At 42.9% G+C, this 18,124-nt stretch overlaps 1 protein-coding gene and 1 pseudogene across 1 annotated transcript; one reads left to right on the top strand and one right to left on the bottom strand.

Annotated features, from left to right (window-relative positions):
- Positions 1–248: 248 nt before the first annotated feature.
- LOC124697171 lies at positions 249–3,647 on the top strand (annotated as a pseudogene).
- A 4,180-nt stretch (positions 3,648–7,827) lies between these two features.
- On the bottom strand, positions 7,828–16,412 carry LOC124703995 (oxysterol-binding protein-related protein 1C-like). Its single transcript, XM_047236225.1, has 10 exons — positions 15,879–16,412; positions 15,430–15,795; positions 14,036–14,135; positions 12,501–12,940; positions 12,233–12,388; positions 11,497–11,664; positions 11,286–11,426; positions 9,668–9,898; positions 9,441–9,554; positions 7,828–8,259 (listed from the first exon to the last, which is right to left on the bottom strand). The coding sequence occupies exons 1-10, from the start codon at positions 16,410–16,412 to the stop codon at positions 8,089–8,091; spliced, it is 2,421 nt and encodes an 806-aa protein (XP_047092181.1). The 3' UTR covers positions 7,828–8,088.
- Positions 16,413–18,124: the final 1,712 nt, after the last annotated feature.

Raw genomic sequence — 18,124 nt, forward strand, 5'->3', positions numbered from 1 at the left:
GGAAAATAACTTAGAGAAGGCCAGTTGAACATTATGTTTGTTGGAGGAGGCCATATAGGTAATTTCTAACAAATTTTTAGGACAATCTGCATAATTTATAGTGAGTTTTTCAGTAAAAATTTCAGCATAGGGGGGATTAAATTACAAGGATCTACCACAATTGGGGCGAAGTGGACAGGTCAGTACCACTCTTGGTAATTTTTTCGTGTCAGTACCATTTCTGGGGCAGCCAGCAACTGATTGAGCAAATGTGGAGCAAACAGCGAATTAGGCTCTGCGGCCCCACTGTCAGTGCCAACGTGGCAGACGGCCGTGAGGAAGCTGCGGTTAGGGTCAAAACCCTACCGTTCGGGCAGCTCTGTCCAGTTCTTCCCCGTCTTTCTCCCCATTTCTTTCCAGCTCGAGGCGCCGGCGATGGAGGAGCCTCCCAATCACGGCGGCGACGGCGGCGGCGGTGGCGGAAGAAGCAGCGTAGATACGGCGAGCCAGGGAGGCGAGAGCGTGGAGGAAGTTCTGGACGAGCTGTGGCCGTCGCGGCCATCGTCGGCGGCGGCGAATCTTGCTGCGATTTGGGTTGCTAATCCAGCGTTCTCAGAACGGTACACCTACGGTCTTGGTGGTGTCGAGTAAGTATCTCCTCTTTAGCTTATCTAGTTGCACATTTGTACTCCGCACCTTGCGGATTAAGGGGCTAGGGTTTACTGAATCTTGTCTGCACTTGTACTCTGTTTTGCTAGCTTGGATCCTGAAATTTGGGATATCAGAATACATTTGGATGGGGTAGATAACCTGGAGAGGAAGATTGACCGCGATGACATAACCTACATGAATTTAGTAGCTATGATTGAGACACAGGGTTATAGCATCACAGATTCTATGTATTGCACGCAATCAGATGGCAGGGTTATATTAGTTGAAAGCAATGCAGTAATCTATGATTTGCTAGAAATGTTTGAATCAACTCAAGTGTTATCTTTGTCTGTCAAGAGGAGAGGTGCTGTTGTTGCAAAGAATCAAACAAAGGCAGGTCAGAGTAGTGGAACAAATGCAGATGTTGTTATTAAGTACAATCCTCAAGTTGTGTTTGATTTAACTCCACCACCTGTATTCTCTGTGGATACTGATGGACAAGTCTTCACAAGTCAGTGCACTCAACAAAGCACAAATATTCAGAAGGGAAAACAAGCAGCAGTTGATGATGATGATGCAATATATGCAGAGGTTGATGGTGATGCTGGTGACTGTGTATTCTTTGACATGGGAGAGGCAGACTTTGCTGCAATGGAAGAAATTAGAAGGAAAGAAGATGAAGAGATAGCTGAGAAGATTGAGGAGATGAGAAGGAAGAGAGAGGACCCCATGCTGCATTGTGAAGGAGACACTGACATAGAAGATATATTTGTCAGTGAGGACAATGCAATTGAAGCAGAAGCATTAGCATTTGCAGAACCTGAACCTGAGGCTTCACAGGTGACAGAGGCTTCACAGGTGACAGTGCATAAGAAAAAGAAAAAGGCAGCTAAAAGAGGTCCAGGTCCCACAACAAGAAGCCATTCAGCTGTGCAGATTGATGAGACTCCAGACATCATACCATCTGGAGATGAAGATGATTCAGCAGGTTTTCTGAAGGAGGAAGAAGATGATGGCTTTGAACCACTGTCAATGGTGCCCCCAAAGGGAAGGAAGAGTAGAAGAAAGAAACTAGCAGAGAGGAAATGGTATGATGAGAAGATGCTGCAGCCACATGAGCAGTTGTGTGTCAAAATGTGCTTTACCAATGTTCAGCAATTCAGAAATGCTCTCATTGATTTGCACATTGCTCAAAGTAGAAACTTCTCTTATCATAGAAACTCCAATGTCAGGATCATTGTGCAGTGCATTAAGGAGAAATGCCCTTTCCATGTGATAGCCTCAGAGATCAAAGGTGAGAAGACCTTTGTGATAAGAAAGATGAAGCTCAGGCATACATGTCCTACAACCACTGACAGTACCAGGGTTAGTGCAAAATGGTTAGCAGCAAAGTATGAAAGCTTGTTCAGATCAGATCCAAACACAACAATTCAAACAATCATAGATAGTGCCAGGCAGCATTTTGGTGTGGAAGTACCAAAGATGATGGCCTACAGGGCAAAGTGGCTTGCAATTGATGCTGTTCTTGGTGATCACAGAGAACAATATGTTAGGCTTAGAGACTTTGCACAAACAGTTGTTGATACTAACCCTGGAAGTAGGGTTATAGTTACAACTGTTACTGAAGCTCCTTCTTTGGATAACCCTCATCCTGGCCCCACATTCCATGGTTTATTCTTCTGCATCAATGGAGCTAGAGAGGGGTTTCTGAAAGGCTGCAGGCCATTCATTGGTAATAGGCACTTTGTCAACATACTTGTTGTTGAAATGCATATGTACTTTCATTCTTTTTAATTCTAAAACTCATAATGTATGCAGGGTTGGATGGGTGCTTTATCAAACTATGCACGCTTTATCAAACTATGCACTGGTGCTCAAATATTGGCTGCAACTGGCAGGGATGGAAACAACAATATGTATCCAATAGCCTTTGCTATGGTGCCTAAAGAGGATACAGCAAACTGGTGCTGGTTCTTGACCCAGCTAAAGTATGCTCTAGGTGGTGAATCAGGGCAGTTTGGCCATTACACAATCATGTCTGACAGGCAAAAGGTTGGTGCTTATACTTGTCTGCAATTTTTATTTAACTGCCATGACTTAGGTTAGGGTAGTTATAATGTACTAGTTGTCGTTGACTAGTTGTCGTCGACTAGCTTGACTTTAGCTTGTGGTACTTGTAATGTACTAGTTGTCGTCGACTAGTTGTCCTCGACTAGTTGTATTGGGCTAGTCGTGGACGACTACTTGACGTCGACTAGTACACCTCAACTAGCTGTCTTAGTTTAGGATACTTGTTGTCAACTAGTTGTCGTCGACTAGTTAACCTCGACTAGTTAACCTCAACTAGTTGTCGTCGACTAGTTAACCTCGACTAGTTAGCCATTTGTGTGCTAAAATAACTTGTATTTCTTGTTGTTCTGTTTACATAGGGACTTCTTAAGGCTGTCAGTACAGTGTTTCCAAACTGTCCTCAGAGATTTTGCTTAAGGCACATATATGCCAATTTCCAAACTGCTGGGTTTAGAGGTGAAGATCTCAAGAAATGCATGGATGCAGCTGCCTATGCTTACCACAAGGATCACTTTGACATTGCAATGGAAAATCTGAAGAAAGAGAGTGAGGAAGCCTGGACATGGCTGAGCAAAATCCCAGTCCACACTTGGGCCAGACATGCTTTTGACACAAACTGCAAGACAGACTTGGTGGTCAACAACCTCAGTGAAGTATTTAATAGATACATCCTGGATGTAAGGAAGAAACCAATCAGGACCATGATTGAAGGCATAAAGAACAAGATGATGACTAGGAATCATGAAAAAAGGATAGGTGCAGCTACAGCAGGTTGGGAAATCACTCCTCACTTCACAGAAATGTTAGAGCTGTCAAAGAAATACTCTAGGTTTTGCACTCCAAGGATTGCAGATATTGGGTTGTGGCAAGTGACCAACAGAAGGGTGATGCAACACATGCTGTCAACCTGGAGGCAAGAACATGTGGTTGTAGGAGATGGGATGTGACAGGTATGCCTTGCAACCATGCTGTGAGTGCTATCATCAAGGCCAAGCAAACTCCAGAGGATTATGTGAGCAACTTTTTCAAGAAAGAAATGTATGCTGAAGCTTTTAAGCCAGTGATTTACCCAGTGCCTGGGCAACATGATTGGACCAAGACAAACACTCCTGACATCATTCCCCCACAGTTCTACATTACCAAAGGAAGGAAGCAAGAGAAGAGAAGGAAGGGGAAGTTTGAGGTGCCAAAGCCCAAAGAAAATTCAAGGATGGGGACCATTACTTGCTCCAATTGCAAGCTGCAAGGCCACAAATACGCCAGCTGCACACAGGCTTTGAGGCCAGACCTGCTGATCAGAAAAAACAAACATGTGGTATGGAAAACTATATATATTTTTCTGCAATTTATTTTGTTCAATATATAAATGTTATATCTCTGCTACTACCTCCTGTGCAGCCTGCTCCACAGCCAGGTCCAAGGGAGCAGCAAGCTCCACAGCCAGGTCCAAGGGAGCAGCAAGCTCCACAGCCAGGTCCAAGGCAACAACAAGCTGGTCCAAGGCAACAGCACACTGGTCCAGAAGGGGCTAGGAGGCAACCTTTTGTCCCACCAAGAACAGCAGCAGAAGATGATGGACAAGGAGGTCCAGCATTCAAAAGGACCAGGACCTGGGGCTACTTTAACTGTGGCTATGTTGGAGAGCAAGGGGAAGAAGGATCTTCCAACAACTAAATGAAGTTGGATCCTTATACATCTATGTTGTAATGGACCAGAAGTAGGCATTACTTTATTTGATGTATTCTTTTGTCTAGCTGATGTGTAACTAGTTGGGTTCTCCACTAGTTGTTGTAATGGACCAGAAGAAGGCCTTACTGATGCAAACAGCTATATAACTAGTTGGGTTCTCCACTAGTTATCCTTTTGGTGCCGTAAAATAGTAGAGAAAGTCTACTATTTGTTAAATGATGCCTGGGTAAAATAGTACTGAGCACTTCTGTCTGCAAATCTGCCAAGTTATCTGTTCCTGTGTCCTTTTTTGTCTCTCTAATTGACTGTGTTGCAAGTGACCATAAATGGGCGGCGCCGCCGTGCTCTGATGCCGCCGGCGACCATAAATGGGCGGCGCCGCCGTGCTTGTGCTGTATTGCATGCAGTTCAACAATCAAACCTGTCAAACAATGTTATCACTTGATAGCCACAGCCATTTTCATCCATAAATTACTTAGTCGACAACGACTAGTCGACGAAAACCTCATTTCATTCAACAGCATCATTTCCTAGATTTTAAACACATTCATTCAACAGCATTTCAAACACACATAAATCCAACAGCACTTCAAACCCACATAATTCAAACAACACTTCAAACACACATAAATTCAACATGATCATAGTTCAAACAACTGCTTGCTAGCAAGTTCAACAAGACACTGAAATTGATCAAGCTGGATAACAAACTACTAGTCCATTACAACCACACATGATCATAGGTCATACACAAACTAAATACTTAACCTAACGAGCTACATAGTTTCGAGCAACCATCATTCCTTCACTATTTCAGCTATCTTCTTCAGCTTGTCCTTCATCACATGGCCTGCATTGAAAAGATCGGACACACGATACTCTAGCCTTCCTCTTGTCTTCCTTCAAAGTGGCCACTTTTTGCTCTGCCTTCAACCTTTGTGCCTTCTCAAGCTCTAGGTCATGGGTTGTAAGCTCTGCAACATGCTCCAATGTGTTACCTAACTGTTTATGGAGCTCCAGGTTCTTCTTCTCCAATTCCCTTTTTTGTAACACAAGCTCATAATTCTTTGTTGCATAATCCACATTTCCATGGATCCTTGTGTCTCTCTCATCCTCATACATATTCCAAATCTTCAGCAAACATATCTTCATTGTAGATGGCCATTCACCATCAACCCAATGGATTTTGTCACACATCTCTTCCTCCTACACATCCAATAAATTAGAGGCAGTAACTACTAGGGGCAGTACAAAAAGATTGGGACTAAATTTGTTAAATAACTATTAGAGGCAGTAACTAAATAATTCCATCTATTTACTAGATTTGTTAAGTAACTAAATTTACCAGGATGGGACTAACTAATAGCATCTATTCCATCAAGCTAATTGAATGTACCAAATTCTACAAATATTATCTAACAAATAATATCAAATTACGCAAATATTGCCATCAAGCTGTCAAATTATGTACACAATGCAATAACCATACCTTCATTCCACATCCAAGAAATCTCCTCCCGGTGTTTGCACCTTCGAAGCACACATACTTGTACATGGGCATGTCATGCTTGCAACGCATGTCACAATCATCATAGCCGGTGTAGTCTAGGTGCAGCAAGGTTTCTGGAATCTAAAGCAAGCCAGAGGAAGCAGATTTCAGAAAGGAATTTGACGAATCGAGGCTAGGACGAACAAATCCCAAATCAAAACAAACCCTAACCCTAATGCCATACATACCGGTGGACGAGGGTCGAAGTCGTGCCCCTCGCCGAAACCGAGAGAGCAAGCCGTCGTCGCCGCTTTCTCCATCATTCCGGGACGGCATGGCGACGGCGGAGCTCCACGGCTCGGCGGCGCGGCGGCGACGCTCAGTTAGATGCGGGAGAGGAGAACTGGTCGGGTCCGGTCGAGTGGAGCGAGAAGGTTTTGACCCACTCGATCGGGTCAGACGGAGATAGTTCACGGCCGTTAGCCACGTTGGCACTGACAGTGGGGCCGCAGAGCCTAATTCGCTGTTTGCTCCACATTTGCTCAATCTGTTGCTGGCTGCCCCAGAAATGGTACTGACACGAAAAAATTACCAAGAGTGGTACTGACCTATCCACTTCGCCCCAATTGTGGTAGTTCCTTGTAATTTACTCCATAGGGGGACCATCGCCCTAGTGGTTTGGCCTGTTAGAACACAGTCTGTACCACGTTGGCACAATCGCTCGTCAAACGAACTCGCCGCAGGTTCAGGTCACTAGGCAAGTCCCTCTCGCCGGGCTGCTGCTTCCATGATCTCCGGACAGATGCCCCGAGAACATGCCCGTATCATCACGTGCAACGGCTGAGACTGACGCCGTTCCTCCATTCTTAGATAAAGCTACACCAACAGTTACTTTGGTCATTCCCAATGGCGGAGGCATCCATCTAGCAAACGGTGGCACACCACCTGGCTTCTGCTTCGCCGGCTCGCTAAATACAGACATGTAGTGAATGAATCTGTTAATGAAACTGAAGGTGGACAAGGGGCTTTGGAAGATTTCTTCATGCAGCGCCTTCCTTCGCGCATGCCATATAGCCCACAGTGCTACCTGCCTACCGCCACCTTTGTCGGCCCAAACACTCCTCCCCGTATACTCCCCCCGGTTCTTAGCTTAAGGCGTATAAGTTTTTTCAGTTTTTCACCAGAGATTAAGGGGCGGGGTGAAGTTTTCCCTCTTTCTCACCAAAATGCCCCTCACATCGGTTTCCAGCGTCCTAAAATCACGGAAGTAATTTAAGTATTGACGGCAGCTTCCTTCGCATCCCGCATGGTATACTCCTTGGAAAACGGTAACAAGCCTGGCCACGAGCCAGTAGCCCGCACAAGGCGCAAGCTCCATGAGTCGCCATGTTTCTGTGATGGAGAACATCAGCGGTTGGCAGCGATTGCTTTGCAAGTTTCCAAAGGACGACTCACTAAAAAATTATTATAAATCGAGGAGGATGCAGTGATGCAGCCCATCTTACAGCCGAGAGAAGAGAGCCATGCTGTTTGTATAAGCCAAATCTCAGAATTTTTGTACTACAACTTAGTTTCTAGAATTTCCACTAAAAAAAACTTAGTTGCTACAATCATTGTAATTAAATATGCCAGATATATAAGGAAACTTCTAAGTTCCACTTCAACAGATAATATTTAAAAAAAACTGATATGCAGAAAATCTAGGAAGTGAATGTTTTTCTTTGGTACTAAGCAAGACAGATACGTCATCAAACAAATAAGAAACAAAAAGGAGAAGGCAACAAACTAAAAGACTTACCGAATCAATATGGCAGCTTGATAAAGCTTTTAATCACAATACCAAGCAAAATTAAACTAGCATATCGCTGCCAATGACAGATAAACATTGGGGCAAACCAACATGGATGCACCATGCTATAATATTCTTTGGCTCTTCAATGCAAGTTACATATCCAAATATACACAAATGGCCTATATAACACCACTCTGAACTTGTGGGAGTAACATTCTCACAAGAAAACATGATTCGAAGTGACATTTTGGACGAACCACTCTCTTATTATGTACGGCAAAACAATGTATTTGAAGGGCAGCCTTGGCTTATAGGCCAAAAGTCATTTAATTGCTCTACTATAAACCACTAAAATATGGAACCAACGGATCCCAAAAGAAGAAATCAGAGAACCATAAGACCTATAACCTACTTGAATCTAGTCAGTTATCATTAAATCGTTAGGAAGTTGTCCGAAAATGTCAGGGCAGTCTTCCCAGCTGCTATTTTCTCTGGATTCCCAGTAACCACCAAGGTAGCGGTATGTGTCTGTACCTTTATCCTTCGCAAACCACCGAGGTTTCCACCCGCTCTCCTGCATCTTCCGTGCCTGCAGCATAGTTGGTATCATAACATGATTCATGAAGAACTAAATAAGCAAATCATGTCAACAATCGAAATAAGCTCAACTGATTTAATCTTCCAAACTTCCTGAGCTCAAAAATTGTGCATTAGATCACAGTATTCAATTCCAAAATCATTTAAGCAGACTAAACTTATTAAGTATAAAATTGTGCGTTTATGCAGCTATTTCTCATGTCTCCCGATTTTTCTTCGCCAAATTTTTGGGCTGACATGAACTGGATAGTTTCCGTTTTCCACGGCTCACGGTCAACTGCGGGGTCCATGAGGAACTTTTAGTTGGCTTTTAACCGAAATACTTCAGAAAAAATATAGTGTAGCACCGACTAAACCAGCATTAGGACTTCATTGCCAATGGAATGTTTCTGATTTCTTGTAATCTATCAAGCAAAACATAGTGTGAACAAACACAAGTAGGCTGACACGAGCAGGAATAAACAACCCACGATTATGTGCACAACATGGTAATTGCATGTAACATGTTGCAAGGACAAGAATCAGGCATACTGGCAGTCTCATTCATAACTTCCTCAGGTTAACAAGACTAAGGAGCAACATAAAAAATAAGTGTAAGGGTCGTCTCCAGCTCTAAGTGTAGAACAGCACGGGATCTTATGCTTTTTATTATCTTATGAATTATTATTATTATTATTTCTCTTTGCCAATCTCAATGGAGGTTTCTGAATTATTGCTTTTTTTAGATGGCAGTTGACTAGTCTGGGTATCCTTGAAAAATAAAGATGGTAGTTGATGGTTTCTGGACAAGGCAGTACAGCTTCCTTGTTTGCTGGATTGTAACGTAGAAACAAGCTCAATCTAATCCAAACTATTTTAGAAAAGTTATCTCTACTGCTGCCTTAGAGGATCGAGTTGGCAGCCCCTATGGGAGCCATGTGGTGAAGAGCATAGGATCTTGTACTAACACAAAGGATTTTGTCACTGGCGTGAGCATATCCATGACCATCTACGCAAACATTGACGCCATATTTTGTTCCATCCACAAATTGCACAACATAACTACGTGAAGAGTTGATCTGAACTAATGAATATATATGAGAACAAGAACATGAAATTATTCAAAGCAGCCTATATAGACTTATCCATAGTTTACCAAAATAAAAAGGTGATGGGTTCAAGTCATAAACTAACCTGCCGTTGTCTCTGCTCAAGTCTCAACTTCTCAGCATTTGCTCTTTCATATTCACCATTCTCTAGGCACCTCTGGTCTGGTCGCAATCTTGAGTCTGTTGGTGGTAGTTTTTCCTGCATATAGGTTGATTGGAAGAAACAAATCGATCAATGGTACGAGTGTACTGCCTATACCACTATATCCGTATGAGTGAATTTCAATATGAAGGCAATAGTGATACACATACCTTCAATCCAGGGGTAAGTTCATTTAGTGTGATTGCAAAGCTAGTCAAATTGTACCGAGTGGGGAACTTGGGCGGTTTACTCCTTTTCCATAACAAATGAGCCTCAGAGAAATTTTCTGATCCCTTGCCTTTTCCAAAGCAATCACCCATCACATAGTGCATGCTTTCATCCCACTTCCCAAAGAGTGTAGCAACAGTTCGACCACTTCGGTCCTGAATAACACCTTGGACCTGCACATATGTTGGTTGAACTCTGCTGAGATAATCTAAGAAGTACATAGACATGGCACTGCAGAGTAAGGTACTCTGGCATAAAATATCTAGTGTTTTGTGAATGAAAACATGACCTTCTAAAAACATCGTGCAATTGTTTTTCAAAATTATTGACAAATTATTTTCATAAGGATAAGGGTTGTCAAATGGAGTCTTCATACTTTCTTCACCTAATGGATGCACGTGCATACACTATTCAACTGATAAAGCTTGTTGTCAACCCATATTACAATGAAAGTAAATATCAGCACAATGAAAGAAAACAAACATCAATTGCTTGAAGAGGGGTGCTAGAAGATACACATCAGCTGGGAGACTTTTGTAATTCAAACTTGCTTCAATTACAGACAGCACCTACCGCATTTTAGGGCTGCCATCTCTAATACAGAAATTTATTTCTAAAATATTCAACAAACAAGGGGGAAAACTAACTCATGATGGAAACCTAATATATGTAGACTAACTGCATTTTCTAGCTGACCAGCACAAGAAGGAGAATGCATTGGCCATCGCCTACATGAACAGTAATGTACTAATGTACTTCAGACTTCAGTATCTTTAGGTCATTGATACAAGCTGCCACCTCTTAGGCTCCACACCTTAACAACAGTAACAGCAGTCTTGCAGCATCATTCCTTTCTTTAGAGTTGTTTGGTTGATGGAATCAAAGGGATGGGAACAATGTTGGAAAATGAAGTGTCATATGTTTGATTGGTGTGATCAGAATTAGTGTCTATTGGGATGTGAGTCAGTGAGCCTTATGCTTTCAGTTATCTCTATTTTATTCGCAAAGAGTAGGTGGTACGCGAATGACATCAGTACTCCTTTTCTAGATAAATACCCACCCTGCACTTTATTTATCTTACGACGATACCGTTCTAAAAAACCATATGGACAAACGGCCCTCTGATTTCAGTAGATGATTTTACATGAGCCAAAATACCATTTAATTTTACTGTGTGAAATATTGCTTTATTTTCTCGAAAGTGTATGTCACAAAGCTTGTACAGCAGAATGGAAGCTAAGAACAATCATATCAGCTATCTCACTTACACTGGTAGTTCAAGAAATGCATTGACACTAATGCAGTATAACTCCCAACGTTTTGAGGCTATAACACAGATACTCAACCATTTCGAGTTACATTCTATGATGGCCAGGATTCCCAAACTTTGAACATACTTTTTAAAAAAGAAGGCCTTTCCACAGGCACAGATGCATCACTTGCCTTAACTAGAACAGATGAAAAGGTGTATCTTAGCAACAAACAAATTGCTACTTAAATGGAGAAATAGATAGAACAATGGGATATGAACAACCAGTATACAAGCAAATTATTAAATACCTGATGAGGGTTGCGATCAATAATTGACTGCTCCTTGAATTTCAGCTTACATGAATATTCACGGTTGCCTTGAATGCGCATAGTGCCATAGTGATCACAGTACAGTTTGCCCAATATGAGATTGTAAATGGAAGTGGTCACCTGTGATAGCATATTTCCAGTCAGATGATTTCACATATTTGACTGACTGTAGGTAATTAGGTCATAATACCTTGCTCCATTGGAAAACTTCACCATCATCAAACTCCAATGTTAACATACCAACAGGATCAAGTTGAATGGATCGACCCCAGAACTTGCTCTTTAAGTTGCTATCTGCCCAAAATCTCCAGCCAGTTCCTTCACAATGGCATGCAACAACCATAGGATGATGACTGACCTGCCAAGCGGTAAGTACTTTTATGAACCAACGAGCAAAGACAAATAGAAATATACTTGAAGAAAATCTGTAGTAGCATCAGGTATCTGTGAGTCTACAATGAGAGGCTATTTGATGACACAAGAGCCTTAGAATGGTCAATCATGAGATATTAAGTTGGAGCAGTATTTTGTTGTTGTGGAATACAGCTCTAATGCTCCATCTATTTAATATTCTGTAAAAAAACTTACAGTAATCTACAAACAGAAAACGCAAACAAGTGGGCTACTGTTGCAAAAACAGTGGATACATATTTGAAAAGTATGTCAACCCATGTCATTTTAATGTATAGTTGATGCCGGTAAGGCACATGTAATGCTACATAAAACAGATTTGGTGGTAAGGAACAGTCAGGTGATGGTTTGTATTAAAGAATTCTTATAGGTATACAAATATTTCTCGCAAAAAAGTTACAACAACAAACTAGCAAACTATGAGAAAAAGAACGGTAGGATCAACTGACTATGTTAAACCAACACTAAGAACTCGTTCTTCATATTAATGAACTTTTAGAGGTTCATAACCAAACCTTTTCTGAGAAAAAACGGAGGCCTTTATCTGGATAATCTGCTTCGTAGGTCTCACCAAGAAGGGGATTAAAGGGCTTACAGCTCCTTCCGTCCGTAGAGGCATAACCAGAAACAGCAAATGCTGCTACACTAAGAATCCTCATAAGACTATCCCCCTGAATATTCAACAGAAGAGATGTGAGACTCATAAAATGTGATCTTTCGTATGGGAAAAGCATACAAAATGTTCCCGTGACCAAGCTGAAAAATGGGAGGAAGGAGAAATACCCTTTTGCCCCATTCATATGCACGATCAATAAGGTAGGAATACTCGAGATCCTCATAACATTTTTGTAATGATGAAAGAGGCTCATTGAAGTAAACAGGTAGACAGACTTTGGTGAGATCCTTCCCTATGTTGTCCTTGATCATTGACCACAGGCTCACACCCTTCTCTTTTTCAACGGGATCTGGCAGCTTCTTACGCCTTCTTACGTATGGATAACTAATTCCAACAGACTTCATGGAAGGATCAATTCCATCCATTGGATAATCATCCTCGTCATCTGAACCAGCTTCAGATCTTTGGAAATCAGATCCACTGCTTTTAAAAGAGCTTGACGAAAGAAAATCTGTTGTATCAAAATAAATGTTCTCGTCCTCGTCTGTCTCTTCTTCAGCAGGATCTTGTGGTTCATTATAATCATCAGATTCACTAGCACTTCCTTCTGAAAAAGAGTGATGATATTAACTTTTATCCACAAAAGTACATCAAATAATGAATCAACATTGAGGATATACAATCGAAACAGAGTTTGGAAGAAAATAACACTGTGAGCTGCATGCAGGAGAAACAAATGTGCGCGTTCAAGGCCTCAGAATATTTGTATCTAGGAGCAGCAATGAGGAACTTATGAAAGAAAAAAGGTGAGGGCGAAAAGGTCTAGATTGATCTCGGAAAGTTCTACTAAGGGAACTACAAGATTCACTGTTCTAGTTATCAGAGTTTCATACGAGCCATGATTATTACATATAAGGATCAACTGAAATTTTACAACTCAAGTAGCTCCTTACAAAAATGACAGATTTGCATACAACAAATTGCAGCTTTTGAACATTTATTGGTGGTAATCCAATTATAGTTGGCAATAAACTTAAAACAATTCTATTTTGATATGATCAGTGATGTCCAGAATAGTGCACTTAAGCTCTTCTCTTAAAGGAACTCCAGCCAAGAAAATGGGACACCAGAAAAAGAGTTTGAACATTTATAGGAGGGTAATCCAATTATAGTTGCCAAAAAAACTTAAAACAATTCTATTTCGATATGATCAGTGGTGACCAGAATAGTGCATTTAAACACTGCTCTACAAGAATTAAAGGAACTCCACCCAAGAAAATGGGACACCAAAAAAAAGATTGCATGCATGAATAACTTCATATCCACTCTGGATTCAAAACATCCCTTGAATGCCATGTCCATCTAGTATACTGCAACTGCTTATGCATGACAGTGGTTTGGAAAAATTCCGGCAGACCAAACAGTAATGCTTAGTCGAATCCACACTGCCACAATTTTTTTGAAGTTCGAGAGTTACAGGCTTACAACTATGTTTTAGATGGTGTATGCCCACTTTGGAGTGGCATTTACTCAGTCAGTTACAGACCAACAGTACTCACTGACATATCAAATTATCCCTTAGCAAAAGCATGGATGAACCATAATGGTCTTACCCACAAATTTGCAGCCACAAAGGTAAGAGTGCACGCATAGAAATAACATGTGTAGCATTAACATTTAATTAATAGTCAACTTTTCATACCACTATACTTCTCATTCCTTGGTCTAGAAGCAGAGCCGTACTCTTTTGACTGCCTTTGGCTCTCGTCAACGAGGGTATTCTCCAAATCAACCTTTTCTGTCTACAACAAGGCACCAGAACATAACAATTTGTCAGATGAGGATATCGATAACATAAATTCTGAATAGATCTACAAATTATTTAGGGGTTGTTTGGGTACATGGCATATACAGAACGTGTTTCCTACAAATCAGAATAAAACATTGTTAGGATATGCTTAGGATTTCATGGATATAGAGAACTTGGTTCTCCGTAACCTCAGATTTTGCATTTTGGGAAAAACATGTATTGGTAGTTTTCCTAAATCCCGATTTCCATGCACTAGATAACTCCTTCCATCCCACTCTTTTCTCAACAACTTATCCACGTTGCTTTCCTTTGCCGCATGTCCACTCGCAAACAAATCTTCTAGCCCATACATGGTTTTTTATAAACTGTTTTTTACCAAAAAAAATAGTAAACTGGTTTTCCTAAAAATCGGTCTAAAACCTATTTTTAAAACTTGGTAAAACTGCACCTGTATCACCTATAAGTTGTTATGTGTTCGACACATGACAACATGCTGAACTGTGCTAAAATATCAGATCCACATGTCTCAGTAGCATTGTCAAAAAGGTTGTACTTCGATTTAAAAACAGTGAAACAAACAAAACCACCCTGTAAGGATTTCCCATTTTTCGTCAAATAATCAAAATTATACAGAGTGGGCAAATATCATGTGGAACCCCAAATTGAGCGCCAAATCATGTGTGGAGGTTTTTGAAACTCTCAAGATGGACAGATTAGAAAAACATACAGGAAAAATTATGCATGAACAGTGATATGCCTTTTTTCATGCAGTAATTGCATTTTCTCTATCTTCCAAATGTGATTTGAGTTTTATCTTGAAATTTTTACAGGGCTGTAGAATGCACCTTCTCCAGCATTACATGTTTCTGGACTACTTATGAAAACATTCTCACCTAGTTTCCACGCAGTCAATGATCAATCCAGGTTTCCACTTGATACATACCCATTAAACAGATCGCAATATTCAGTTTTGATGATAGCACATTAAATTACATAGGCCAAGTACGTCTGACAAAGTAAATAAAACAGCAGCGCAGAAAATGAAGTACAGCACGGTGAATTCGCATTTCCAATGTGCAAAGCAGAAAATGCCAAAATATTCTGTACGTCAAATGATCATCAGTAGCGATGTGCCTATGTACTTTTTTTTTAGATCAGTAGCTGTGTACTTGTTTCACCAATTAACCAAACCATGTAGTCCCAAATGGAACATCACGGCATTGGATGGAAACCATTCCCGAATGCGCAATCAAATTCTGTTTGAAGCCAAGTAGTACGAGCAATACCTCTAGATGGCGTAGGGTGTCAAGGAGCAGTGCCTGTTTCTGCTTGAGGAGCACGAGCTGCTTGTGCAGGGCCTCGAACTCGGCACGCACGATCCTCTCGCTGTCGGCAATGGCCGCCTCGCCGACCCCTTCCTGCTGCAGGCGCTGCCTGAGGCGCTCGGTGGAGACGGCCGCGGCGGCGGCGGTGTCCCCCGGCCCGACCATCTCGCTGGTGGACATCCTGGGGAACATCTCCTTGGTGGCGCGCAGCGCCTCCAGCCACACGGCCCGGTCCTCGCGCGTCTCCGCGCGCAGGTGCAGCCGCTTGGTCCCCGAGAAGATCGAGAAGCGCCTGTCGTCCGATCTGCTCTCCCTGACGGTGGAGACCTGCACGGGAGCCCGTTCCGGCGTGAGATACGGGGAGCGAAATGGATCTGCGGACCACGCACGGGGAAGGGAGTTGTGAGGACCTTGAGGTGGATTTCGCCGAGGGGCTTGCGGGGCGGGTTGTGGTGGTGGTGGCCGTTGGAGTGGGGGGCGGCGGAGGAGGAGGAGGTGGAGGGGCGGGAGAGGCGGCGGAGGGAGTCCTCGCCGATGACCTTGGCGGCGCGGTCGGTGTCGCGCGAGAGGAGGATGCGGTCGGGCCCGTGGATCTTGTAGTAGGAGAGCACGCCGTCGCTGAGCGCGAACCAGCGCGGGCGCCAGCCGCGGCCGTAGTTGACCCACTTGTAGAGGACCCCGGAGATGCCGCCGCCGACGATCTCGTTCAGCTTCACGCCGTCAGGTGGCGAGGTGGAGCCGCCGCCGCCGAGGCTGACTCCCGAGAGGCGCACGCGGCGCTCGCCTGCGGTGGAGGTGCTGCGCGGGGTGGGCATCGACGGTGGCGGGGGCGGCGGCGGCATCGCGGCGGGGAGACCCGCCGCCGCGGAGGCCTCGGCCGCCGCCGTGGCGGCAGAGGCGGCGGGGGAGACGGAGACGGGCGGCACGCAGCAGAATGGGTGCATGTGGCGGTCGGGATCGGGCGCGTGCGTGCGTGCGCTCGCCGCGCTGGCCGGCGAAGAGGCGGGCGGGCGGCCCGGGGGAAGCGGATAGTATCTACTAGTACTATGTTAGGTTTAATTTTGTTTTTATGGGTGCGCTGGGAACGGGCGCATTTTATGGGGGGGAGGTGGGTGAGGGGGGTTTAAATGCGGGAAGGAGTGGGGTAAACGGCTGCTCCGGCGGTACTTGGGGCCTTCTTTTTTGCTTGGCACGACTCGCTCGCAGTCGCCGGTGGGTGGGACGACGACGATGACGACGGAGCCGTGAGCCCACGACCGACTGGCGATTTGATCACGAGTCGTCCAGGAAGACGGAGAAGCGGAGATACGTGGCAGATGCCCACGGTGGCATCCTTTTGCCTTGAGTGTCATTTTGGTCTCCGTTGGCTTATCCAAAATATTGGCACACTATTTTTATTTTATGATATCATAGATTAGTTTTTGTTTACTACTGTACAATGTCTTTTATGTAGGTATTTTTGGTTTATATCTTATACTACACAAGAAGCATTTAGTATGTTTTGACTTTGTGCCCAAAAGTCTCAAAACAATGTCAACCGATTAAGTAATCGCGAGACGATAATGAGCTACTACTCCCTTATTCATAGAGTATATGCAATATATATTTATAAGGTATTGCAGGTGATAAAAAAAAGTTACCGAAATGCCAATTAGATTTTAGTATGGGATGATGATGTACCGGCACAGGTTGCCGAAGTTTTGGTGGGTGATCTGCCCATGTTATCATAATAAAGGCTGGTATTTTCAAAAAAAAAAGTTACAAGTTTGGGCATATTCTATGAAAGATAACTCAGCATAAAGTACATAGGAGTACGACTTGTACTTTTCGAATGACTGAGAATACCCAAGCCATTATGATAATTTCAATTTGTTCTGTATGGCAATTAAAGGAAGACTCGAAAGCAACTAAACAATGAGTGCTAGACGGCATATTGAGGTAGCAACCAGTTGAAGTAGACAATTCGCCAATGAAGGATCTAGAATTTTACTAAACCAACATATATCATGTAAGTTAAACTTTGTTAAAGATACAAGGCACAAATAACCAACACATGTGTTCAAACCATGGCAAAAAGCATAAAATAATTAAAAACAAAATCTTACGTATGGTCTTTGTTCTTTAGCGAAATGGGGACATAGTTAGAGGGTCACTCTAAGACATGTGCATAGTTGAAACCCATGAAATCATCAATAATCTAGCCAGGAAATATAAAGGACCCCTTTCATGGACGCAAATTCGGTAAAGACGTGTGTTCAGTCTAACAATATGGAAAAATTCATATTCCTTTATAGTGTTATCGCAAAAAATGTATATTAATTTTCATTTAACATTTAGTGAGAAAACATTAGAATCAAACATGAAGCATGGGCACATGGCGTATTAGGTGGCATGCATGAAAGTCAACCAAGGTTGCCTTAGCACTCTTCATGTGGTGGTTGCATGTGTGAGTGATGGGCTAGGCATGAACATTGCTTCAAAACATCCCTTGGTCATATACCCTAGGGGGGACCTCAAGCGAGCCACTCCCATGCATGACAATGCAAATGGTGCGCTCCGCGCTCCTTCACTTATCTCCCTCACTTTCAACTCTCCTGATCTCTTCACCAATGTTTCGATCCATGATGATGTCTAGAGGAAAGGGGTTTGCATATGA

The sequence above is a fragment of the Lolium rigidum genome, chromosome 3 (genome assembly GCF_022539505.1).
Source record: "Lolium rigidum isolate FL_2022 chromosome 3, APGP_CSIRO_Lrig_0.1, whole genome shotgun sequence".
Lineage (NCBI taxonomy): Eukaryota > Viridiplantae > Streptophyta > Magnoliopsida > Poales > Poaceae > Lolium > Lolium rigidum.

Bases quoted from the DNA above. Each gene is read 5' to 3' on its own strand.
- LOC124703995 (XM_047236225.1), bottom strand. From the start codon at position 16,412: ATGCACCCATTCTGCTGCGTGCCGCCCGTCTCCGTCTCCCCCGCCGCC. The intron at 12,941-14,035 runs GTATGAAAAGTT...ACTCTTTTTCAG, and splicing joins AAGGAATGAGAAGTATAGTG to AAGGAAGTGCTAGTGAATCT. The intron at 9,899-11,285 runs GTATTTAATAAT...ACATATGTGCAG, and splicing joins TTGATCGCAACCCTCATCAG to GTCCAAGGTGTTATTCAGGA.